This window comes from Morus notabilis, unplaced genomic scaffold, assembly GCF_000414095.1.
Source record: "Morus notabilis unplaced genomic scaffold, ASM41409v2 Scaffold515, whole genome shotgun sequence".
Taxonomy (NCBI): Eukaryota; Viridiplantae; Streptophyta; class Magnoliopsida; order Rosales; family Moraceae; genus Morus; species Morus notabilis.
The window spans coordinates 164,368-189,090 of NW_010359934.1; the positions used below are offsets into that span (position 1 = coordinate 164,368).

A 24,723-nucleotide genomic window follows, 5' to 3' on the forward strand; every position below is an offset into this window, starting at 1 on the left:
AATTTTGACAAATACCTCTTAAAATGGTACCATTAAGGATTTTTTAGTCTCAACATTGACCTATTGAATTTTGTTCCTTTAAAGTAAGTAATTTGACAGATTATTATCAAAAAGGTAATTTATCACAGTAAAAAGATAGAACTCTAGAAGAATGTGTTTAATAGTCAGTTTTTGTAATTTTCTCAAAAAACAACTATAAAAAAATAAAAGGGGGGGCGTACCGTGTATTACCGTATTAATTAGGTTGCATTTGGTATGAAGGTTCAAATCAGAATGGTTTTGATTTTAGAGTAAGAACCATGATTTATGATTTGAACATGTGATCCAAACTATGGTTCTAGAACCAGAATCAGAGCCAGATGTTTGAATTATTCAAAATTAATAGGGGAGTAGTTTTATTTTTTTGGTGGTTTTGATTTATAATATCACATCTGGATCTAAATTTTAAATTAAAACTATCCAAAATAAATACTAATTTTTAAGAACCACTTTTTACTTTTTGTAAAAAAAAAAATTGAAACGGGAATTATGAACTCCAGTTCTAGAAGCCTCGTACCAAATGCATAAGATTGATGATCGATATGAGGGACAGAATCGTCATTTCAGGTGGATACCTCGGGACGATATCTGTGTGTCTGTTTTTTAAGCAGAAAATTTCCCACGAAAAAAATAAAAATAATCTCCCGGTTTGCGTGGAACAGAACACAAAATAGTCAAATAATATTAAAAACAATCCCTCCTTTTCTCTAGTCAAGAGAATCGTCACAAACAAAAACAAAAAAGCGAAGTAAGAATTTAAATAATTTATCACCATTTTGAATTGAATTTTAATAGCTTTTTCGCCATTTGAATTTGGGATTATGGGAGCTCTCAACATCTGGAACGCCATGGAAGTAGCTTCGGAAGCTTCGGAAAACTCCATCTCTCAGATCGCCTTTTCCCCTCTCTCCATCGATCCCTCCCTCTCTCTTCCTCAAATCACACCTCATGTCATGTCAGTATTTCTCTCTCTCTCTCTCTCTCTCTCTCTCTCTCTCTCTCTCTCTCTCTGTATATTTCCAGGGTTTCGAATTTAGTTTTTCCGTTTCGAGATGTTTGGTTCGCGAGAAAATTATACGGAATTGTGACTTGTGCTTTGATTCTGATTTTTTTTTTCATGTACTTGCATGTGTTTTTGTTTGTTCGTTTGTTTTTATTTGGTTTGGTATTATCTTCATTTTGTTTGAATTTCTGAGTAAATTTTATTATACAAGATCCAAACTTTCAATCTATTTTTATCATCTTCCTGTTTCTAGGCGGAAAAACAGGTGTTTGTTTTTTCCTCTATTTGTTTCTGTTTTATATGAAATTAAAAGTTTGATTGAACTTGGATTTGCAGAGAGTTGTGTAAGGATTTGTTCAAGAAATGGTCTAAGCTCGAAGATTCCCGCTTCTCTGTTGAGACTGTTTCCGGTGGCATAACAAATCTATGTGAGTTTTTTTTTTTTTTTTTTTTTTTTTTTTTTTTTTTTTTTTTTTTTTTTGGTTAAAATTTTTTTTTTTTTTTTTTTTTTGGGGGTTTTTTTTTTTTTTTTTTTTTTTTTTTTCTGTCTGTTAAGTGCTAAAATTGGTTTTGTTATTATGATTTGAACCCATGTAAACAAATGAGGAGAAGCATTATTTTTGCTAAGTAATTTTTATTTTTTTTTATTTTTCTGCAGTGTTGAAGGTTTCTGTGAAGGAGGATAATGGAAATAATGTGTCTGTAACGGTCAGGTTGTATGGGCCGAACACGGACTATGTTATTAATCGTGAGCGCGAATTGCAGGTGATTGTCCTAAACTTTGTGATATTGATAGGCAAGTAGTTCTAGTTTGTATCGGTTGAGTGTTTGGTTCTTTGGTAAATCTTTGATTCCAAGAGCTGTTTGGGATTTTTGCTTGAAAATTTCTATTGTATTTGAATAAACATGTGATAAATAAATGAATAAAAGTTTGTGCTTGTAAAATACTGAAGTTAGTTGTGAACAACAAAGGATTGCAATAGTCTTGAGTCATCCCTGAGGTCAAGCCAGGATTGTTTGTTAAACTTTACTTGAAGAACGGCAAAAGTAAGATCCTTGTACATTGCTAAAGTAAAGTGATCTGACGGAATTTGTGTTGCGTCCCGTCTTTGCGATGTTGTGGTTGTTAACTTGCTTAGCCATCTTATAACATATGTCTGGTAGTGTCATAGGTTTGGTGGTGACAAAGGTTAACACAACCTGAAGAGAAAAAACACTTTGATGCTTGTTATGGTGTTTTTGCATGGTATACTTTGTAGGTGTTCAGGGATTGTTGAGTAATTTTTAAGCATTTATAATTTCCTTTAGCCTTTTATCCTTTATAAAGGATCTTTACATGCTTGGATGTGGAGTTATTTTTCTCAAACTTAAACAGTTGATATCCCTAGCAGTCTCGTTCTTATATTTTTTTCTTTTTCATGTTTAATCTTTTTTATACAATTATCATAAACTTGAGTGGTGCCCATTTGGAGTCTTTCTCATTAAGTTAAATTGTATGTGCCCATTTGTGTCTCTTTACACTGTCAATGACCTTTTACTTGCATTGAGTGTTGTGTTACAAATTGCTTCTCATATATTGTGTTTAGGCCATCAAATACCTCTCGACTGCAGGATTTGGTGCAAATTTGCTAGCAGTTTTTGGCAATGGCATGGTGCAATCCTTCATTAACGCTCGAACGCTTACTCCATTAGGTGAGAAATATCTCATAAATAACAAATCAAAATTAATTTTGTTTTTGGTGAATCAATCATGAAAAATTAACGATCTCAAATATTTGCATCGAGTCCTTTCTGGTTAACATATTTAGAAAATAGAAAACTGGTTGACTTAATTGTACAAAGTCCTTACAGTAGTTGGAATTTATAAGATTGCCATCTGTTTTTGAAGTGTAAAAAAGGTAATCACCATATACAAGGTTTCTGAGAAATATGCATGACCATCATAATTCTACCTTTTCCCCGCCAGCTATTATATGCGTTCTTGGATATTTAAATTCTTCTGTTAATATTCTTTGTATTTATGGAAGTGCTGGATATGAAGTAAATGAATTCCATGTTTTTAATTGTCAAATATTGCAAAGGTGCAACCATTTTTCATAGTTGCATATAAAACACTTTTCATTTATGACACACCATTCTTAATTTATCCTTTGCATAAAAGTAGACGTCTCCCGAATGTTTATTCTTTTTAATGATTTGTTGACCGTTAAATAATGCTATCTTCATTGAACTTATATTTGGAAAACTCTCATTTACTTTATCGATGTTCTTAATATACTTAAGTTTAAACTTATGGAGTTCTTTTTAAATTAACTCGATATATGTTTTTGGTAACCTGTGACCTGCGTAATAAAACAATTTTTCTTTTACCCTTATTGGCAGACATGAAGAAGCCAAAGTTGGCTGCTGAAATAGCCAAGCAACTGCGAGAATTTCATCAAGTGGAAATTCCAGGTTCAAAGGAACCTCAACTATGGAATGACATGTTCAAGTTCTTTGAAAAAGGTTCTCTTTGGGTTGAATATTTATTTCCTTATCTTAATGTTTTATGCTCTGTTCATTGCATGTGCAGTTTTTTCGTGGTTATGATGGTTTCTTCCATTGCAGCCTCTGCTCTTGAATTTGATGATGGGGAGAAGCAGAGGATATATGAGACCATTTCTTTTAAGGAGATCAAAAATGAAATCATTGAGCTCAAGGTAGTCACTCCATTCATATACTACTTTGAAATCATTATTGACTTCCTTTTGGTCTATACTCTATTTATATGGTAGGATGAGAACACCATCAAGATTTTGTCCTTAACTTGTTATATATCATAAGGTTGTCTTTTCTACTTAATTCAGTATAGACATAATCAGTTACGATCCTTTGGGCTGTTTGTTACCTGCTATTGTCCATTTCGTACGTTAGTGATAGATAGTTGCAGAAATTTATAGGTGTAAAATGCGCTCAACTAAACCAGTTTTCCACCAAAATCCTGAGAACTTCTGTTTATTAATTCTTCCGTTGTCGTTCTGCTGCATATGCAGTAGTTCTGAATACTTGAAGAAACGTAAGAGATAGAGGATAATTTTGCATGCAGTTGATCATTCAACATTTTGCCTCTACGGAATCGGTGGTCTTATATTATTGAGGTTCTTGCTAATAAATAACACGTAATGGGGATATCGATTGCAAAATTTTAGTTAAATGTCATGACACTCCTGCTCAAATTCAATGACTGTCAGCTTACTTAGGATGTATAAGCCTTATGGAGTAAATTTTTCCTCAGCCGTGAAATAGTAGTTGGTTGGACAGCCCAGCAGCCTAAATGTTCTGAACAATGCCTAGGTGTTTGAGGCGCAAAGGAATTATATTTTTATTTGGCTCTGGTAAATCTTACCCGTTTACAGCTGTCCTTCGCTGTTCTTCTTCTTCTTTTATTTTATTTTATTTTGTTTTATTTTTAAAGAATTTAAAGGACTTTGCATGTATTTACATACACACGTCTCCGTATAATGAAACAGGAGTTGACAGGCCTTTTTAATGCTCCGGTGGTTTTTTCCCACAATGACTTGCTCTCTGGAAATATAATGCTCAATGAGGAAGAAGGTATACCAAGATAACTTTTTTCAGTTGTCTTTGGTCGACTCCAGAATACTACACTATTGTTTTCCATTACAACTCTTTAGCCAGTGAAATATTATAATAGATTAATATCATTATATTATTACTTTATAGTATATTGTATATTGCACGCGAACTAGACTTGGCTGTTTTATGAGTTATTTGAGCTGAGATTTCTTTAATAAAGCCACCCCATGTGACAAATACACGGTGACAAATACTCCTCTAGGAAAAATCTTGTTTTGAAATATCCAAGTGTCTTTCTTTTCGAATTACCTTGCTAAAATAATACTGCTCTCCCTTATGACAATTGACTTATTTCATTGGTTTTCTGTCTATGTATAGACAAACTCTATTTCATTGATTTTGAGTATGGATCATACAACTATAGAGGTTATGACATTGGAAATCACTTCAATGAATACGCTGGCTATGATTGTGACTTCAGCCTGTATGTTTTTCTTTGCTCTTTTATCCTTCCAATTTTAATGATTAAATTATTATTTTTCTGAAATTGTTCATAATAGCTTATCTGGGTGTGAATACAGATGTCCAAGCAAGGACGAACAATACCATTTTTTCAGGCACTATTTACAACCTGACAATCCACAAGAGGTATAAAGGGGAGCGGAGCCATAGCATGCATGCAAAGCTTGAAAGCTTCTCAAACTGGAATTTCTTTTTAAGTAAAAGCTAATTTTAATTTCATCCCTTTGTTAATTTTCAAGACTATTAATTCTAATTTACACTACTTTTTCACTTAAAAACTCTAAACAGGTATCTGAAAAGGATCTTGAAGCTCTCTACGTCGAGGCAAATACTTACATGTTAGCTTCACAGTTGTATTGGGCATTATGGGGAATAATTCAGGTACATCTATTTCACTAAGATTTTTCTCCTGAAAAGCCACCTAAACCTAATTTAGAACAACTTACATCTATATTTTGCAGGCTAAGATATCTCCCATCGATTTCGATTATGTTGGTTACTTCTTCCTGCGATACAACGAATACAAAAAGCAGAAGGAAAAGAGCTTCTCGCTAGCGAGATCATACCTCTCAGGATCTGGGACAGTGTAAAATCTCTCCCGGAAGCATAAGCAGGCCTCTTTCTGTTGTGCATTTTTTTTAGAATATTTCTAGTCATATTTTGCTTTGTGATATTCTTTGTACTCACTATGTAGAACAAAATAAGGAAGTGTGAACAAATAATAAATATCAAGGGCTCTTGGATTGTTTGCAATGTTAGTGAAATCTTTTTGTATTTGATCTATTTGTTTCTTTTTTTTTTTTTTTCCTTTTAATCATCAAAACAATAGAGCCCATAATTTCAAAGCTCCATTTTCAACTAACTGATTGTGGGACGATAGATCCCCCAACCCATATAAGTTTCATGTACAAGTATGCACGAGTATGTTAAAAATCCAAGCAAAATAAATAAATAAATAATAATAATAAATAAATAAATAAATAAATAAATAAAACAGACAGAGATTATGAGTTGCAATTTACAACAACAGAAGATCATCTCCACATAATTTTCTACTTTTAATAATTGACATTTTGTATCATATAATATATGTGACAAAAGAAAGAGCAGAGAAACAAACATCCTCATCTATCTAGTATGCTCATGTTACAGGTTGACAACAACAATGGACCTTTTGCATCCCTTAGCAAAGCCAAAAATGCTTTGGGGCTCCCGGGAGCTGGGGCACACATGACAAAAAGGTGGGTCCCACCCTTGTTGTTTCAAGTCCCCAGCTCCAAGGAGCCCAATAGCAGTGCTCTAGTGGCTTCCTTTGCATATCACAGCCCATCAAAATCCTGTGTTTAGGTAAACATATATATAAAACAAAAGGCTCTAAAGTTTGATTCTGATATAATTTACAATCTTAAGCTTGAAGGACCTGGCAATGAACTATGTGACTCTTCAAGCGGTTCCTACCAGCAAGGCTCGACCACAGATTTGTGACCAAAGTCTTGAATTGCCCTCTTCCTGCTATGGTTTCCCACAGATGTTCTGCGGTAGCCCCGCTTACATCACTTGATTTCGAAACGTCCACAAGGGAGATGCTCATATTATTTCGAATGATGCACAGTTTACCATTAAGAGGAACAAGAGCGGCTGCCTCTAAAGCTCGGGAATTCCCCAAATGCATCTTACTGTCAATGTGCTTGCTCCAAGAATCAGTCACTTCATCATATACCCTAAGTTTGCAGCCATCCTTGCATTCCAGAGCATAAAGGTTTCCGTTTAGAGAAGCACTTGGATTCCTCCAACCTGCTACCATTCCGTCATAGACAGGGTACCAGCTGTCGTTTTCTGGTTGGTAGACCTCACTGAGAACCTGGCGGTGAGAGCCAAGCCCCTTCAGGTACCATTTACCCTCGTACACAACCCCAATAAAGGGTACCATTGCAGTGCTCATATCAGAGATGAAGGACCATCTGTTCTTGTTTGGATCGTACACTTCAGCTGATCTCAAGGACCGATGTACCCCCTCATTCTCCCCACCAGCAACATACAGGCAGTTATTTATGACACACGAGCCAAAGAAATGCCGCCGACGGAGCATATCTGGGGCACGGTGCCATTTATTGGTTCTGGCACTATAAAAGATGACTCGTCTCATTGATCCCTTCAGCGGGTCCTTTCCCCCAAACAAGTAGAGGTGACAACCACTTAAAACAGCACAACCAAACCCAAGAGCTTCAGAATACTCCCTGGGTACAGGAGGAAGAGGCTGCCAAAGTTGGTATACGGGGTCGAAGGCATGCCATGAAATTTTACCATCTCGGTCTCTCTTAATGATATATATCCATTCTTCTGCAATGCCAAGGCTCTTTCTAAGGGAGTAAAAAAAGTTACCAGCCAAAAGACGGTACCATCTTTTGCAGACTAGCCGGAGTTTACGGTGCTCAGCTCTTGGGACCCGTATTAGGCATGCAATAGCAAGATCATCAGGAAGTCCAGGAAGCAGAGGTGATTGGTTCGGGTTTCTACTTCTATCGCCACGTGATGGCTTATTTCTTGTTGGATGAATGGATGGTTTAATGTCAGGTTGAAGACAGAGCTTTGTCCCGGGAACATATTTTTTGGCTCCAGCAACAGTTTTGAGGCCAGCATCTACTCTACATAAACATGCCGTAGTATCAACCTGAAAAGACACGTATAACAATCAGAAATTCTCCTCCTAGCTATTTCAACAGACTTGATTCAAGAAATGCGCAAGACAAGTTGTGAAACCACAATGGCCTAGGTGCAGTGGTTAATTTTCTGAGCATGTGATCGAAAATATTTTATTGGGAAAAAATAATACACATAGAGCATGTTATCTTGTCACGGCATTAAAACAAACTACATACATGCCGATCACTCTTCAAAGCACTCTGCTTTGCAACAACCAAAATAAGAAAAAGATACTTATATTCAGAGCAACATACACGCATAGTTCAATCAACAAACAAGTTGAGCTCGCTCTAATAGTATCCTTGCCCGACCAGCAAATACACAACATAAATATCTATTCTGTTTGTTTCTGACGTCTGCACGTGCTTAGTTCAATTTTTAATAAAAGAAACATGCGCTACTAATATTATAGGTGAGAACAAAGATAATGTTTAAGTGACTAAAAAAGAGTAGATTACAGATGGAAGTTAGGATCAATAAATGATCATGCTTTCCCCCCTCAAATGATTATTAGAATTCAGTTTCACACAAGGTTTCCATCACGCGCACTCATATTTATAGTAGCAACATTACGTTCATGCTCATCCAACAACTTTTTCATCACACCAAACATGACGAAACATTTTGCACGAGGTTCAGAAGGAAGCTGACAGCCCAACTCGGCTTGTCCTTTTCCGCTTTCAATTAACATTTTCCTGAAGAGTTTAGTATCAATTATATGGGCAAAAATGGCTTGAGTGGTGTAAAGTGTAACCAAATCAGAAAACCCATTTTCCAACTACAAGAAATTTAAATCAAGTGACTCTAATAAAGTGTCTCTAAGAATCCTCAAAAGAAAAAAAAAATGGCATCACTAAGAAAGACATATGCATACTAAAACACAAAAGGCAAGCATTAGCCATCTAAAATTGTACAATCCAAATTAGAACAATAATACATTTCACAACTAAACCAAAACAGACATAAAAAATCAATGTAATACCAAAACTGAAAAGATAGTCGACAAGAAAGATAGACAAGGCATTTACCAGTGGTGGCTGTATCATTCTGTCCATTCTTCTAATCCCTTGTGGACTTGCTCAACCAATTACCAGAGACTCACCAACAACAACAAAAGTTTCAAACTCAAAAATCAAATACAAATCTCTCAATCATAATGTCTTGGATCAAACAGACAGAAAAGCCCCTAAATGCTTTACACATCACACACCAATTTCACCCATCAGTATACACACACACACACACACTATATATATCCAGAATTCAGCTTCACAATTTTAGCCCAATTTCTAACATCTCTAGTCAGAATATCTTATCAAATTCTCTATGCCCAAAACATGTAAATGCTCCCAAAATTCATGGGTCGACTCAAAACTAGCTAAAAAAATGAATCAAAAGCTCGAAACTTTGCAATCAAAAACCCACGAACCACAACCGGAGAAACTCAAAATTGAAATGAACCCAACAAAGTTTAGCACACAAGCTTCAAAACCCATGTCGAGAATCGAAAGACCAACATTGAAGTATCATTAGAGACCACAAAATTTTATCGGAGAGAGAGAAATTAAGACAAGCTAAAAATCCCCAAAATGCTAGAGGGGAGGGAAAATGGAGGCAAAGAGAGAGAGAGAAGAGAGGAGAGAGAGAACATTGAAAGACGAGATGGAGACCCTCTGTCACCATTAATCGATCAGTGGAGTTTAGGGCCCATCGAATTCAACGGCACAACCTACCAAGCACGAGAGAGAGAGAGAGAGAGAGAGAGAAAAGCAAAACCTAAACCATTAAAGGAGGAAAAGAATGAAGGAAAGATGGGTTTCAAATGATGACACCTTGGTGGTTGCTCTACGAAATGAAAGGAAAAAATATATATATATATAAGAACAAAACACAGAGAGACGGATTGGAAGATAGCTGTTGTTTGAGACTTGGAGAGAGTGAGAGAGAGAGAGAGAGAGAGAGAGTAGAATTAGAGGTGTTGTGAGGGTCGAAACCCATGTGGAATTTATTTTAAGGACTTTCTCATGTGAAAGTTTTTCTATAAATAAGTTTTTAACTATTAAATTTGATTAAAATTAAATTAAATTAAAAAATATATAAAATAAATAATTTTTTTATATAAATTTAACGGTTGAAAAAAAAAATTTTAGTTCATTTTTTTTTTAATTTTTATCAAAAAACTCTCTTATTTTAGTGAGTTTTTTTATTACTTTATTTTGTACGTGTGTGTGTGTTTTTTCACACTTTTAAAAAAGTAATTTTAATTTTGATCCTACAAAGCACAAGCCATGCTCTGTCTCATTTTGACATTCAATCTTTAAAACGTTACAAATCATACCCTAATTTATCAAAAAGTTTTACATTAGATCTTTCTATCAAAAAAATTTTTTTTTTAAGAAACTATCCAAAAATTATTGACTCAACTTAATTAACAAACTTGGAAGTATAAATTCAGGCTGCCTGACTCGACCCATCAATCCAAAAGTTTGCATGGGATCTGTCTAACTCGCTTATTATATGATAAATATATAAATTTTTATGTCTTTTTTTAAATTACTAATAAGGCTGAATTGAACACATTTTGAGCTTAATCCTTTCGATCGGGCCAGATTGGGACCGAGCTAAACACTCGGGCTTTGAAGCGGCCTATTTGACAAGACCCAAACTTACAGTTCTATGTGAACATCACATATCCAGTTAATAAAAGGTATTTTAGACAAATCACAACTACAAACTAAATTCAAATAGATTTAGCCCTGGCATGTCCCCATTAGCCATTAGTCTTGCTAAAAAAAGTGTGAATAGCATTTATTTTTTGTACAAGGCACGATCAAACCTGCCGCCTATGCCCAAATTCCCGACCCGTCAAAATCCTTAATGCCTCCAGAGCATAATTTTTCCTTTTTGTGGTTTTTCTTTAATTTTTAAATCTATTTAAGCATGATTTGTTCAAAATTACCCTTCATTAACCAGGTCTATGAGGATTACATGATTGATTCCATTGCTTTAAACAATGTTGTAACAAAATCATAATGCTTGAGACTTTTTAATAGACCGGTGCAACTTGTAATGTTTTTTCAGTTTGGGGTCAAACTAAGATAAGGAGTATAGTTTGAGGGGCCAAAATGAAACTAAACCTTAAAAAAAAATTGTCTAGACAAAGATTCAAAAATAAAATAGGATGCGCCCCATATCTCTCACAAACCCCATCCAGTGCAATTAATTTTACAAGATTTTCTTCTGTGTGTTGACCCACCGCCACGCCATTTTTTTCTTCCTACTCCACAAAGGGCATTTTAGTCAATTAAAAAAAGAGGTCATGCTAATCTTCTGCTGATGACAAGGATGGGCCCCGCGAATAGTGGTGGTGGACCTTCTATGGTCGTGTGACTCGATTATGATAACCAATAATTTTTCCTCTGATTTTCTTTCTTTTTAATATGATTTTTACCAGTATTACAAGTGTTTCTTTTTAATTGGAGCTAGGGGTGTAAATCGGCCGGGTAGGGTAGGGTTGAGCCGAAAAATTAAGCCTACCCGACTAGTGCGGGTTGAGAAAATTTTGGGCCGCGACACTCTCTTAAGTCTACAAACCCGCAACCTTTCGGGTGACCTCGGGTAGGGTCCGGTTACTCGGGTTGGTGAAAACCAATTTTAATCTATGACTTCATCAATTTTAATCTAAGAGGCTCTTATATGCAAATAAATGATAAAATACTATTGTAGTAAATGAGCAATAAATGATATATGCAAATACTATTGTAGTAAATAATTACACAACAAAATTGCGGCATAATAAAATATAAAGACTAATAACTCATATCACAATATGCATAAAGCAAGAGTGATCTCAAGGACCACATGATCACTTTTTAGTCAATTAATCTGTGCTTATTACATAAGAAATCATTATCAAACAGAACATGTTTTTCCTTCAATAGGGGGTCTAAATGTAAGGTGAACAATTAAAACACTCACTTTGAAATCAAACACTTCCAATATAAATAAAGAATGTCCTAATTCAACAACTATGGCATACAAGCATTTTTTACACAAATCGTGAATTCAAAACATAAATAAGTTAACAGTTTAAAAGCATAAAGTCCATAAACTTATGAAAGTAAGAATTTGAAGTGTTGAACATTGTTTTACCTACTTTGAACATGTTCGGCCGGGTAGGGTTACCTCGGGTTCATGTAACCCCACCCCGCGCCCCTATCCGCGCAGTGCGGGTTAGGTATAATTCAAACCGAAAATTAAATAAAAAATTAGAAACCCGTGATTTTCGGGTAGAGTCGGCTCAGCTCGGCCGGGTTCGGGGTGATTTCTTACAGCCCTAATTGGAGCTGTGCAGAGATTATACCAAGGAATTTAAGTGGCACAAAGTTGAGCCATAGAATAGGTTGACCATCATGATATTATATATGACTTGTCCATATTTTGGTTTGACTTAAATGACCCCATGTCCTAAAATTGCTAAAATCCAATACGACTCTCTCAGACTCATATAGGAGGGACTGTGACTGTATGGAAGTATTGACAACCAAATTGAAATTCTAGTTTCACAGCCAACATAAGTTGAATTATAACCGGATTTTACACCAATGGGATAATTTGTCTTTAGACCATGCAAAAAAAATAAAAAATAAAAAAATAAATAAAAGAATAATAATAATAATAATAATAATAAAAGCTACATATAAAATGTCCTACATTTGCATTGTCAAAACTACCTACTTTTGATAATTTCAAGTCCTTGGCATGACGTGAGTTTTAGGAGAATAAAGACATTGACCTCTCAGACTCAAATTTTTCTGCCACGAATCATTTGGAATTTAGAATATTGGGTTTTTAGTAAATGTCTTATTTTTCATGGAAATAGTTAAATGGGTTTAGTTAAAGTGAGGTTCACAACTCACTGCGATTATGATTTTCAATAGGGTTTTAATTAGCGTTTCTGAATGCTAATAAGGGCAGATGGGATTGTAATAAAGATGCTTAAAGTGTTGTCAAGAGATCAAAAGGTTATCAACTTTCCCTTTTGCCACGGCATCTTGGACTAAAGATATGATAGTTTGCTTTGGGATTAAAATCATGAAAACCTCCTAAACTTTCTTCTTTCCCAATCCCTAAAAATAGTCAAGCAATATATATACATATATATATATATATATATTAAAAGTGAAGTATCAGAAGTTATATCAAATTTAATTTCTTGGAATATAAGAAAAAGTGAAAATTTGTTTCTTTTATTGTTGTTTATATATTTTTTATCTTTTCCATGTGCTTTATTTGATACCGAATTGCTAATTGTATTTGTTGTTGTTGTTGTTGTTATATTTTTGTTGAGGAACTATAAACAAAACTTAAGACTTTTACTTTTGTTTAGGGTTTATGATCATTAAGTTGTATGATTTTTATAGTGATTGAGGAATGGAAAGTAGTGGAGAAAACCTCTTACCTCTCACTAAAAAATGGCGCCAAACAAGTTTAGAGGGCAAGATCAGCTCTTAAATAATTATGGTAGCCATGTTTAACAATTTTCATCCATTTAGTTAACAAAAAACTTTCTTAGTTCAGAAACTAAATTGGATACAATGTTTAGTTTAATAACTATTTTTAAAAAGAAAAATAATATATGGACATTTCATTAGAGATAACAATATTTCTCACGAAGGGGTTCAGTCCCGAAAAGAGCGAAAACGGAGTACAATAATTGAGGATGGAAGTCGGGATAGAGACAAAATCTTGTTCCCAACTCGAAATAGGGTGGGGAGGGGAGAAGTACTACACACCCACCTTCGCTCTAATATTCATATAAATATATTTTTTATGTAAATAAATCTATACATTTTAACTTTTTAGATATAACTAATCCTTTTATGACTTTATTATTAAGATTTGATGCGCATATGCTTAGAATTTAGTTTGTTTTGTGCAACATTTGATTTAAGTTCAAATTCATAGTGAATTTTCATTTTATTTTTGTTTAAATTACTTTAATTTTGAAATGCATTGTTATATTAAATGAGGATGAAGCAAATATCAAGAAAGTTCCCCCAATTAATCCTTTTATAATTCTAATCCTTTACAATTTATCAAGTAGCATGCATTTCTTGGCTTGCTGTTAACATCACATCTGAGCACTTTTTTTTATTTTTTTATTTTTTAAATGCATCCCCTTATTTATACAAAGATCATTTCCACATTAAAAAGCCATCCAGCTGGACAGTCCTAATATATTTCTATAAACTTTTTTGGATGGTTTTTTAAAATATGTTCTTAAGAATCAAGATCATCAAAGATGATCGGCTAACTCAACCCCTTTTTTTGTTTTCTTCTTTTGTTCTCATGCGCTGAAGAGAACAATGCAATAGCAAGCTGGCCAATTTATGTGATGTTAATATTCAATCATTCATTAAAATAAACTCACCTAGTGAGTGCCAGTTTCATCATCCTATTGAGAAAATACTATTTTTCAACTAGTTTCTAATTTTTAATTGGTGGCTACCTGAGCTACTTGACCAGCTTTACACCACATTAATATATACATACAAATATATATATATATATATATATTTATCTTTCTTCACTTAAAAATAGTCAAGAAGAATAAAAAGAAAAAATTATATGATAGATTATGGAAGATAATACTTTATTGATAAGATATAATTTTGAGCTGTTATTTATAAAATTCTATTAATGTTATACTATTTTTTCTTTTTCAATTTTGTATAATTATGTTGTGATCTAGCTGTTTAAATGTGCTACAACGGAAGAATATCTTTCTCCTTTTAATACAATGCGGGATCGAACTCGTGTTCTTTTAAACTCAAATCTCACCATATATGTGTGTGTGCGGGCAGTTATTGTCGTGTTTAGAATTATTCTTGTTTTTATTTTTTATTTTTTATTTTCGTTTTCTCCTCTCTCGAGCAGAGAGAGAGAGATAGAGATATTAATGAGTTTTTTTTATGCTGAAAACAATCTCTTGATAAAATTATTAAATGCATTTTTTAAAATGATTTCTGTTTGAGATTGAAAACATTTTTATTTATATTTTCATACAAAAAATAAAATCATTTTAGAACGAGTTCTAAACGCACCGAATGAGTTGTTACAAAATGACGTCGTTTTATAGAGAAGAAAACGACAGCGTTCAACAATTTAGTGCCGAAGAGAGAGGTGGAACAGTGCAACTTCAGACCAAGGAAAGAATGACGTGATAAGAGACAAAGTTTAGGACCAAGAGACTCGAGAATAAGGCCGAAGTGGACAGGAAAATAAGAGCGGAATAAATTTCAGAGGATCTGTAAATACCAGCTAGCACAAATGAAAGGGAAAACTTTTTCGCATTTTTCCATAACTCGCTGAAACTTTGAGATTTCAGAGAAAGAAAGTAGAGTTTTAGTGAGAGAAAAAGATCAATTTAATTAATTTAGGATTGAGACACATTTTGACTCAAATAATATCTTATCTCATATCGTTTAACTTAATCGTTAGTAACTTTTTCTCGTACCTTATTAGAGAATTTCCCAACAAAAAATGCATATATATATATATATATTTTTTTTTTTTGGGCATGAAACTCGAGAAAGAAAATAGGACATCGTATTCCTATTGCTGATTGTGAAATACCACTCAGAAATGGTCTTGTGCTTGGTGTCACACATTACAAGTTACAACTAAAATTTGTCCAATTCCAAGAGAACTTATTCACAGAATTCAGATTAGAGAAACCAATGCCATGTGCACCTCTCAAAACACACACACACACACACACAAAGCAATCAATTTTCCATCTCGTGTTAGACAAACAAGAGGTCTACGATAAACAAGTCCATTCAAATTTGCAGCTTGAAAAGTGGTTCACAATCACAATCACAATCAGAAATCACTTTCTGCGCCAACAAAAAAAAAATGATAAATAGGGAGATTTTTTGTACGTCTGGAGTATTTATATTAAATTTTTTTAATCGTTAGATCTGCATATTTTTTTATTTTTATGTGATATTATACAGATTTAACGGACAAAAAATTTAACCTACGCATATATTGATATACCAGAGAAATTTCCTAATAAATAATAAGAACACTTTTATAGTAGGATCTCATACGGGTCATGTATATTTCCGACGCTAAAATTTAATCAAAGTCATATAAAAATTAAAAAGTGTACAAAACTGACAATTTCTAAAACAAATAAGGTACTGATGGTTTATCTTTTAAAATCCCTATTCTCAAAATTTTCTTTTCAATAAATAGAATAAAAATTGCTGTTGAATAAAAGAGGTCTTCTTTTTGGCGCTGCCACTATCTAAAATAGTAGAGAGATTTTTTTTTTTTTTTTGGAGATTTTTTAGTATGTTTGGGTAGCGGTAGGTTAGATTTTTTTAACCGTTAAATTTGTATACTTTTTGATTTTTATGTGATTTTATACAAATTTGACAGACAAAAAACATAACCTAATGGTATGTTAGGGTATCGAAAAAAGTCTTTTTTTTCAATATTTCTTTCTATTTTGAGAATTTCAGGGGTTGTTCTTTTGTAACGAAACTTAGAAAAAATTTAAACTCGAGTTACAACTTTATTCAAGTTCATGTTTTTTTTGTAAAATTTGAGTTTGAACTCGAGTTTAAACTAGGGTTTGAACTTGAGTTTGAGGCTAAACTCGAGTTCAAATTTCCCCTTCAACTCGAGTTCATAAACTCAAACTCAAGTTAATGAATAATATTTTTTCTATTCTTAAAAATACCATAACTTTTTCGTTTTAATTCTAATTAAGATGATTTTTTTTTCTATGCATTCACAACGAAAAGAAGAATAAAACCCCAACTCATATACCCTATTAAAATTTTTTATCACCGTTGAGTTTTTATTAAAATACTATATAAATACAAATTTAAGTTTTGACCCACCCAAACACAAACTCAAAAGGATTCTCAATTTAAATCATAACTCAAATGTGCACATCTAAACACAAACTCAAGTTACAACTTCAACTCAAGTTATAACTTAAACTCAACTTAAGATCATCCTAACTTAAAAATGTAAAAGAAGAATCGCTCAGTGTGGTGAATAGTATGTATGTACAATGTGAGGAAGACTCAGGAAAACCAATTATTCTGAGCACTAAGTTTAGAAATGAATGATTTATTATCAGACTTTGCTACTTTTCCTTTTTGGAGTGAGGATGTTTGAAAGATGTCTTTCCCAACTTGGGAGACAAGGCATGGTTGACAGCCTTGGAGGGGATTTACAAAAGTCATTGCAGTGGGGTTCACTTTTACTCTCACACACACTTCAACCAATCTAATGCAAATAAATCAGGAAAAATAAAAATAAAAATAAAAATAAAAAGCAAGTCTTGTAAGACTGATAAATAATTGTAACTTCTTATAATTATAATATGATCAGACAGTTTAAAATTGTGACTTATTTATACTTTTTTAATATTTTATGATATAATTCTTGGGACTTTAAATTAAGGATAGCGACACTTGCCTAAATGGAATATTTTTTTCATCGGAAAGAATTAGGTGCTAGTTATATCCTAATAATACCAAGAGAAAACGAAAATGTTTACTACCACATGTGAAGAGCATTGAGGATTAGGAAATCTTATAGAAAAGAAAAATATCAAATATCATTTACTAACTTTTGGTTTAGTCACCACTCCTATAGCCGCGTGATAATATGTTAGCGGTTCAAAAGTTTGTAGTAACTTGTCATGAGTAATGATGAATTCAAACGTTTCAAAGGTTTAGTAGTTATTTATCTACAACAATGATGAATAGAAACATTCAAGTTTATGTGAGATTTTTTAATTATTATTCAAGCTAATTGAAATAATATCTCCTTGCCCAATTTCCATGACTTTGTTTTGTGCCCAATTGGGAAGTATGCAAAACATCACGTGCATATTGGAGAAGTCCTCCAATCATGAAAGAAACTTTTTTTTTTTTTTAATATTATTATTATTACTATCAATTTAATTTTTTATGGCTATTTCTCAGCCGACCCACTAACAACTACATGATCTTTAGTCCACTAATCCTAAGCATACGACTAATATTTATCCCTTTCCATTGTTGTTTGTGCTCATCCTTTTCTTCTTTCCTTCAAGAGGACAAGGCTCAAAAGACAATTAAGAATATTTATTCTGATTTTATTTTATTTATTTATTTATTTATTTTTGTCTTAGTGTCTAACTTTCTTATTCTTCCCACCTCTACAAGAATTTGATTTTCATAGCCATAAGAGATTCTGTTGAGAATGCATGTGAAGATGTAGCCCACTAGCTGTGCCTGCAAAATTTATTGGGGGGTTTTTTAGGCCTCTCTGGCATGTTCAGTGGTCTCCAAACATTGTGGAGAAAGCAACATGAAGCCACATTACTATACATTATTTTGTACCCATCGAAAAGGAAGAGAACCTTAAATAATATTTTTCTTCATCACATTGGTATACAAGTAAACTCTAATCACCAGAGGTGAATAGTTAGGACTTAAGACGTTTTGATTGGACTAACAAGATTTTGTAATCATACTAAGTTCGTTAGACATGTTCCACCCCTGCTTTCAGATGTCTTTGTGACTTAGAGCTTGTTTGATGGGAGGAAAAGATAAATTTTTTTGATTGAGTTAGGAATTTCAAATTTTTTAAAGTACGCCATTTTAACCTCTCTGAATATCGAGAGATTAGATTAAAGAATTTATAAAGGTGTGTTTGGTAAAAGGATTCGTACCTTAATTCGAATCATGGTTCATGGTTCACTACAGTGTTTTCTCTCATAAAAAATACACGTAAATCGAAAATGATTCTAATCTCATGATTCTAATCTATGAATCAAACGTCTCCTAAATACAATAAAAGAAAAGTCTTGTCCTTTATATTTTCCTCACTTAGTTCACATGTCTTGACTTCCTACTTTCTTTTTCGTCTTATCAAACAGTCTCAAGCATCAAATTAGTGGAAGAAGCTATTTGAGATGTACGATGTTACCATGCAACTCAATTTTAATTCGTGAATGACGGGAAAAACAATTGAGCTGTTAAAAGCTAACAACTTTTTCTTCAGTGGCCTACTCTGAGTCTTAATTTTTGATCGTTAAATTTAATAAAAATCACATCAAATTAAAAAAAATATACAAAATAAATATTTTCAATACAAATTTGATGATTTATTGAAGATAAAAAAACTAACGGTAGTTTATTTTTTCTAGTCCATTTTTCTATCATTAAAATTTTGTATAAAACATCTTGTGCCATAGTTTTGCCCTCAAAGTATTCATGAAAGACAGAAGCCTATAGTTTATAGTAATCATAGAAGATTGTCAACGTGGAGATTCTTTTTTTTTTCTTGGGGAGCGTGGTGAAACCTAGGGATAACAATGATAATTCATAAAGCTGTGAATGAAAACCCAATTCTATGACGTCAAATGAAAATGAATTCATTGCCCATTTTCAAAAATGCAAAGATGAACAATACCACAGCTAACAGAGCTTCCTATAACAGAGGATGCAGTGTAATAAAAAAATTATACAAGGAACTAAAATCATCCTCAAGGGACTGAACAAAATCCCATGTCAACTGTTGTACTTTGACGATATGTAGAACCAATGAATATATCAATGTCATCGAGGCTACTCTAAAATTAGAGTTGACATGTAAAAATAAAGTTGATTAAATTAAAAGACAATCAACTTCTTGTTGGTGGTATCAGTATGGCGGAATATAGCATCAGAAACTCCACGAAACAATGTATTAACCGATGCGAGTATTAACTATCCATGCTTGATCAGAAGCTCTTCATCTTCGTCGGTATGGTTGGTCTTGAATCCTTATCTAGGTAGACTTAATCTGTACGGAACTCATCATACTGTGGCCTAAATGTGCCGATGATGATGTAGGGAAATGTGACCATGCATGCCATGAACAAAGTGAACTGCAGCAATATGAAGAATCAAATTAGGCGATCACCACAAGTAAAATGTTCTAATTCATAAAACTTGACCAAACCAAAAGCAAACTAATGTACCAGAAGAGGAAGGGTCAAGAAGCCCCATATTGGCCACAACGCAAAGGTGAACCTGCCATAAGAAATAAAAAAAGACAAGGAAATGGTACCGCATACACCATGGCTATTGATGAATCAAAAACATGAATGACATGATAGTTTCACACTTACAAGCAAAAGGAGGTCATCCCAAGAAGTGTGACAAATGGCAGAGCAGATGTACTAGTCATCTCCCATTTCTCGTCAAATCTCCGGGCACTCCATGCTAACATACTTGTATAACAAAAGACGATAAAATTCAAACCTACGCCCACCATTCCTAGGTATAAAGGCACTCTGCAGGAACAATAAATAGATAAGAGTCCAAACATACTTGTAATTTGTCAAGTGACCTGGAGCCTAAACATGAATCAGTAACTATGAACACGTTCTCATGAAAACTTCAGTTATGATACACAAGCAGGACCACACAGATAACTATGTGCAGGCTAAAGCCTCATGAGCTTCCGGTTTAGCAATTCAGTTATCACAGAAGCCTTAAATAGTATAATACAGTAAATCTCTCTAAGGTATCACCGTATCAGCTTCCAAAGAAATATAACACTGTTCATTTATCATGCGATCTAAAATACAAGATAGAGGCTTTTCTCGAGGCCCAAGTTGTGAACCTTAAAACTACTATTTGTTTAAACTACAATATTGGTAACTAAATATTATTAAACCTGTGCGACAACATGATTTAACATGGCGTCACTGAAGATGCAAGACACTTTCATCTCACATTCTTAACAAGATCCTTAACAATGTTTCAAAAGACGTTCTTCACTTTCGAGAAACTAAAACTGTGTCAAACCATTGCAAACACAAGTTGAAAGCCATCTAGCTCATCCTCAATGATAACTTTTTCACACGGATATAGTTCAATAAACACCCAAATAAAGTAAAATCCAAAAACCATACAGAGCAACTACATGCATACAAGAATTAAATTACACACTCCCAGCAAAAAGAATTAATTACACACAAAAATGGACAAATTATTAGTAAAATCCAATTTTAGAAGATTCAGGAGAAAGGATTACTGGGGGTAACCCCACAAGAAAATACTAAAGAATTCTACAATCATATGACAAAGGAATCAGGCCTTGTTCATTTAACCAATTTTGGTTTAGAATTTGAGTTTTGCTACAGTAAAAAGCTCTCAGAAACAGTCACATCTAACTTTTTTGCGACAGTAAAAAGCTCACATAAAGTCACATCTCAACTTGAATTACGGGCCCTTAATTATTCAAAATTTGCTTCCCCTATCATATCATATTATCTTTGACGTTTGGTTCCTAGTGTTGAGTGTGTGGAGCCTGATCGATCTGCCACGGATAATCTGAAAGGCGAGAGGGGTATGATTCTCTTGTAATCTTCTTCTTCGTCGTAGTAAACGCTGCCCTCATGTTGAGGGTAAATCAATGTATATCATGCGTGAGCTTTCTCGTCTTTATTTTATTCCTATCCTTAGTAAAGGACTAGAGCAATTAATCTGAAATTGCTTCCCTTATGAAATGATTAGTCCTAATTGTAACACCTAGTGTGTCTATGAGTTGTCCAACAGTTCCAAAAGATTCATTTCTTTATGCCATTCCACATAGAATTTCCTCTGCACTTTCCAAAGAATTTTCATTCCACTAAACCAGTATAGCACCCACACATAAATAAATAAAAAAAAAAAAAAAACCTCCTCCGAGTTCAAAGCATGCAACAGGCAACACAAAAGGAATACCATTTCGACTGCCAGAAAAGCAGAATCTACCAATAATCAAGAATAAACAAAAGAATCGCACTTCAAACATTATAAATAAAACAGTAACATAAACAAGATTACAACGAGTATCTAATCAAGAATCGAAAATCCAAAACAAATGGTGTAAAATACCTTCTGATTCTGTCGTCATGCCAAAGGAGATGTATCAAATTGGAGTGCCTATCGCCAAAATAAACGACAAAAGCTGCCGAGACAAGCCAAAGAACATTCTCCACAATCTCAATCCGTGACCAAATTCTCGGACTTGACTCAAAAGTTTGGCGCAGCCTAGAACAAGCATCATCCTCAAGATCATCCCCACTAGAAGCATAGCCCTGACTATGCCGTTGTCTCATAAATCCACCCGCAGTAGGAGTCCCACCAGACATTGTGAACAATTTTTTTTTTTTTAAATACTATTGATATTATGAACAACCACACTAAAACTGAAAAATCATGCAAGATTCTCAAACCCCAGAATCTGAAAAAACTTCTTCAGGTGGAAAAAGCGCCATTATCACCATTTATGTATAAAGAATCCGAAAGAACGAAACATTTGTTCCCAACAAGAAAAACCCAAGTCAAAATTTCTAAATTGTCGGAAAACCCACATGAGAATTCGATCACGGAAAGGAAAATCGAAGGCCCCAAATGAGAATTCGGAAGAAACCCATTTCGTGCACGAGTCCGAAAAACAAAAAAAACAGCGGAAATTTCTTCAGAACCACATTCGGATTTCAAATTCTGTTGGATTCCCAGAAGCCAGTAAAAAGTGCAAATTTAACTCGCAGGGAAAAGCAGAGCGAAACCTCAGAAGGGCATTTCGGGAATTTGGTCGTGCGTTTGTGTGTTGTAGGAGAAGACGACGACGAGAGCGATGAAGGATCTGCGTAACGTAATGGAACGGTTGTGATTAAGTTGGATTCGTTTCGTGTAACCTTGGAAGAATGTTTAAGGAATGGAAGCTTCAATTAAAAAGCATTTGGGCAGATTTTTACATGTAAGTTCTTTTTTTTTTTTTTTTTTTTTTTTTTTTTTTTTAAAAAATTTTTAAATTAAAATTTACCCTTTTTTTGAAAGTAATTTTACATTTAAGTTGCACCTTTTGATATTGTTTGTCGTTTCCTTTTCTCCATAAGATCCCTAGTAGAAAGGAAATATTTGTCACTTTTTTTTTTTTTTTTTTTTTTTTGAAAGTAATTTTACATTTAAGTTGCACCTTTTGATATTGTTTGTCGTTTCCTTTTCTCCATAAGATCCCTAGTAGAAAGGAAATATTTGTCACTTTTTTTTTTTGGAATCTATGGTAGAGTAATTATTTTGCGCCATTGGTGGAAATAAAAAGTTTAATTGTTAGATTAATTTTTTAACTATTATATCTAATAGATTCGTATTAAAAATTTTACATTTAAGTTGCACCTTTTGATATTGTTTGTCGTTTCCTTTTCTCCATAAGATCCCTAGTAGAAAGGAAATATTTGTCACTTTTTTTTTTTGGAATCTATGGTAGAGTAATTATTTTGCGCCATTGGTGGAAATAAAAAGTTTAATTGTTAGATTAATTTTTTAACTATTATATCTAATAGATTCGTATTAAAAATTTATAACACGTCACATAAAATTATTTTTATTACAGATGTAATTATTAAAAAATTAACTTAATACTAAAATTATAATTTTTACTTGCGGAGCAAAATAACATGCTCCATCATAAACTATCTTTTTTTTTCTTAATTTTCTTTTATTTTAAAAAAAAGAGAATTTCATTTAAGATAAAAGGGAAATATTGAGACCTTTTCATATTATTTTGAAAGAAATGATGTTGTGCAATTTTAATACGATTACATTCTTAAAAAAAAAAAAAATGATTGCAATGTGATATTATATATGTTTTTGCTAACTCTTTATTTGATATGTCATTTGCCTTACCTAAGAAGTCATTTTGGCACTATTTTCACATTTGAGGTTTATTTCCTTTTCTGCATAATTTTCTTAATAAAAAAGAAACAAATGTACCACGCTTTTTTTTTAATTTTAAAAATGTCACATTATCCCATTTTAATATGATTATAATGTAATATTTAAAAATGTGTTTGATATATGATGAAAAAGAGATAAATACCCTGAATTTGGATTTTTATCTCTTACTCTTAATTAATATCATTCATTTTTAGTGAAATAACTATGCTAATTAAAAAGATATTAATCAAGAATAACAAGTAAAAATTCAGACTCATGTAAGTAAGTTCAACAATTTTTTTTTTTTTTAAATTTTCTTTTGTATTTTGTTTTTTTTTTTATAATTTGGTGTTTTGATAATCTATTATTTTGGTTTGAAACTTTGGACATTTTTTTCCCTAAACCAATGATTTTTATTTTTTGTCATTTTTGCTGATTCCCCAATTTAAACCGGTGGATTAAGGGGCACTAATCTAGTGTATTATTTTGGTGAAATCTGTTGGAAATACAACCACATCAGATAGAATACCAAAAACATATTTGTCCCTAACTTTAATCAATTTTAAATGTTGGGTTATTCTCTCAAAAGTTTATGCAGTTACCAAACAATAATTTTATAATTTAACCCCTAAAGTTCGAGTACTTGAGGGAAAAAATTAACATCCTAGCATCAATGAAAATAATCAGTGGCGAAAATCCCGCCGTTGCTATCCCTGCAAGCAAAAAAATAAAAATAAAAAAATAAAAATGCCGTGACATTTGGATCCAGGTGAGGAAAATTCAACGGGTAATTTCTTTGTTAATTTGACTAGTAGCACAAGGAAAGTGGCTTCTAGTGGTTGCTACTTGGCAAGCAAGAAATAGCTGGCTTTCATTTTGGACGTTAATTTCCTCACCATTTAGGCTACCAAACAAGAAATGGAAATATGTGGGTTTTTTTTTTTTTGGGTGAGTGAGATGATTGAGTTGGAAGAATGTGAAAGCTCATGTCATATGTCATATTATATATTAATGGTCATACTTTCACATGGATAATGAATAATGCTGGGAGAAGGATGTAATCAAAGTATATAATGATCTCTATCCATAACTTTATGTTTGCCCTCC

At 33.2% G+C, this 24,723-nt stretch overlaps 3 protein-coding genes across 3 annotated transcripts; 1 reads left to right on the top strand and 2 right to left on the bottom strand.

Annotated features, from left to right (window-relative positions):
• The first annotated feature begins 678 nt into the window (after positions 1-678).
• On the top strand, positions 679-5,953 carry LOC21389716 (probable ethanolamine kinase). The gene is made up of 11 exons (XM_024163884.1): positions 679-994; positions 1,379-1,470; positions 1,701-1,807; positions 2,629-2,734; positions 3,425-3,547; positions 3,650-3,741; positions 4,552-4,636; positions 4,997-5,102; positions 5,200-5,266; positions 5,429-5,521; positions 5,602-5,953. The coding sequence occupies exons 1-11, from the start codon at positions 861-863 to the stop codon at positions 5,728-5,730; spliced, it is 1,134 nt and encodes a 377-aa protein (XP_024019652.1). The 5' UTR covers positions 679-860; the 3' UTR covers positions 5,731-5,953.
• Positions 5,954-6,160: 207 nt separating this feature from the next.
• LOC21389718 (F-box/kelch-repeat protein At1g55270) lies at positions 6,161-9,801 on the bottom strand. The gene is made up of 2 exons (XM_024163879.1): positions 8,872-9,801; positions 6,161-7,811 (listed from the first exon to the last, which is right to left on the bottom strand). Exons 1-2 carry the CDS (start codon positions 8,896-8,898, stop codon positions 6,546-6,548), a joined length of 1,293 nt encoding a protein of 430 aa, XP_024019647.1. The 5' UTR covers positions 8,899-9,801; the 3' UTR covers positions 6,161-6,545.
• A 9,482-nt stretch (positions 9,802-19,283) lies between these two features.
• LOC21389719 lies at positions 19,284-22,666 on the bottom strand. The gene is made up of 4 exons (XM_010095431.2): positions 21,790-22,666; positions 20,034-20,198; positions 19,884-19,935; positions 19,284-19,790 (listed from the first exon to the last, which is right to left on the bottom strand). Exons 1-4 carry the CDS (start codon positions 22,044-22,046, stop codon positions 19,701-19,703), a joined length of 564 nt encoding a protein of 187 aa, XP_010093733.1. The 5' UTR covers positions 22,047-22,666; the 3' UTR covers positions 19,284-19,700.
• Positions 22,667-24,723: the final 2,057 nt, after the last annotated feature.

Excerpts from the sequence above, each read along its gene's own strand:
- LOC21389716 (XM_024163884.1), top strand. The coding sequence starts at position 861 with ATGGGAGCTCTCAACATCTGGAACGCCATGGAAGTAGCTTCGGAAGCT. Across the intron at positions 1,808-2,628 it reads ATCGTGAGCGCGAATTGCAG|GCCATCAAATACCTCTCGAC; the intron begins GTGATTGTCCTA and ends TATTGTGTTTAG. Across the intron at positions 2,735-3,424 it reads TCGAACGCTTACTCCATTAG|ACATGAAGAAGCCAAAGTTG; the intron begins GTGAGAAATATC and ends CCTTATTGGCAG.
- LOC21389719 (XM_010095431.2), bottom strand. The coding sequence starts at position 22,046 with ATGTCTGGTGGGACTCCTACTGCGGGTGGATTTATGAGACAACGGCAT. Across the intron at positions 19,936-20,033 it reads GGGATGACCTCCTTTTGCTT|GTTCACCTTTGCGTTGTGGC; the intron begins GTAAGTGTGAAA and ends TTCTTATGGCAG. Across the intron at positions 19,791-19,883 it reads TCTTGACCCTTCCTCTTCTG|TTCACTTTGTTCATGGCATG; the intron begins GTACATTAGTTT and ends ATATTGCTGCAG.
- LOC21389718 (XM_024163879.1), bottom strand. The coding sequence starts at position 8,898 with ATGGACAGAATGATACAGCCACCACTG. Across the intron at positions 7,812-8,871 it reads GAATGATACAGCCACCACTG|GTTGATACTACGGCATGTTT; the intron begins GTAAATGCCTTG and ends GTGTCTTTTCAG.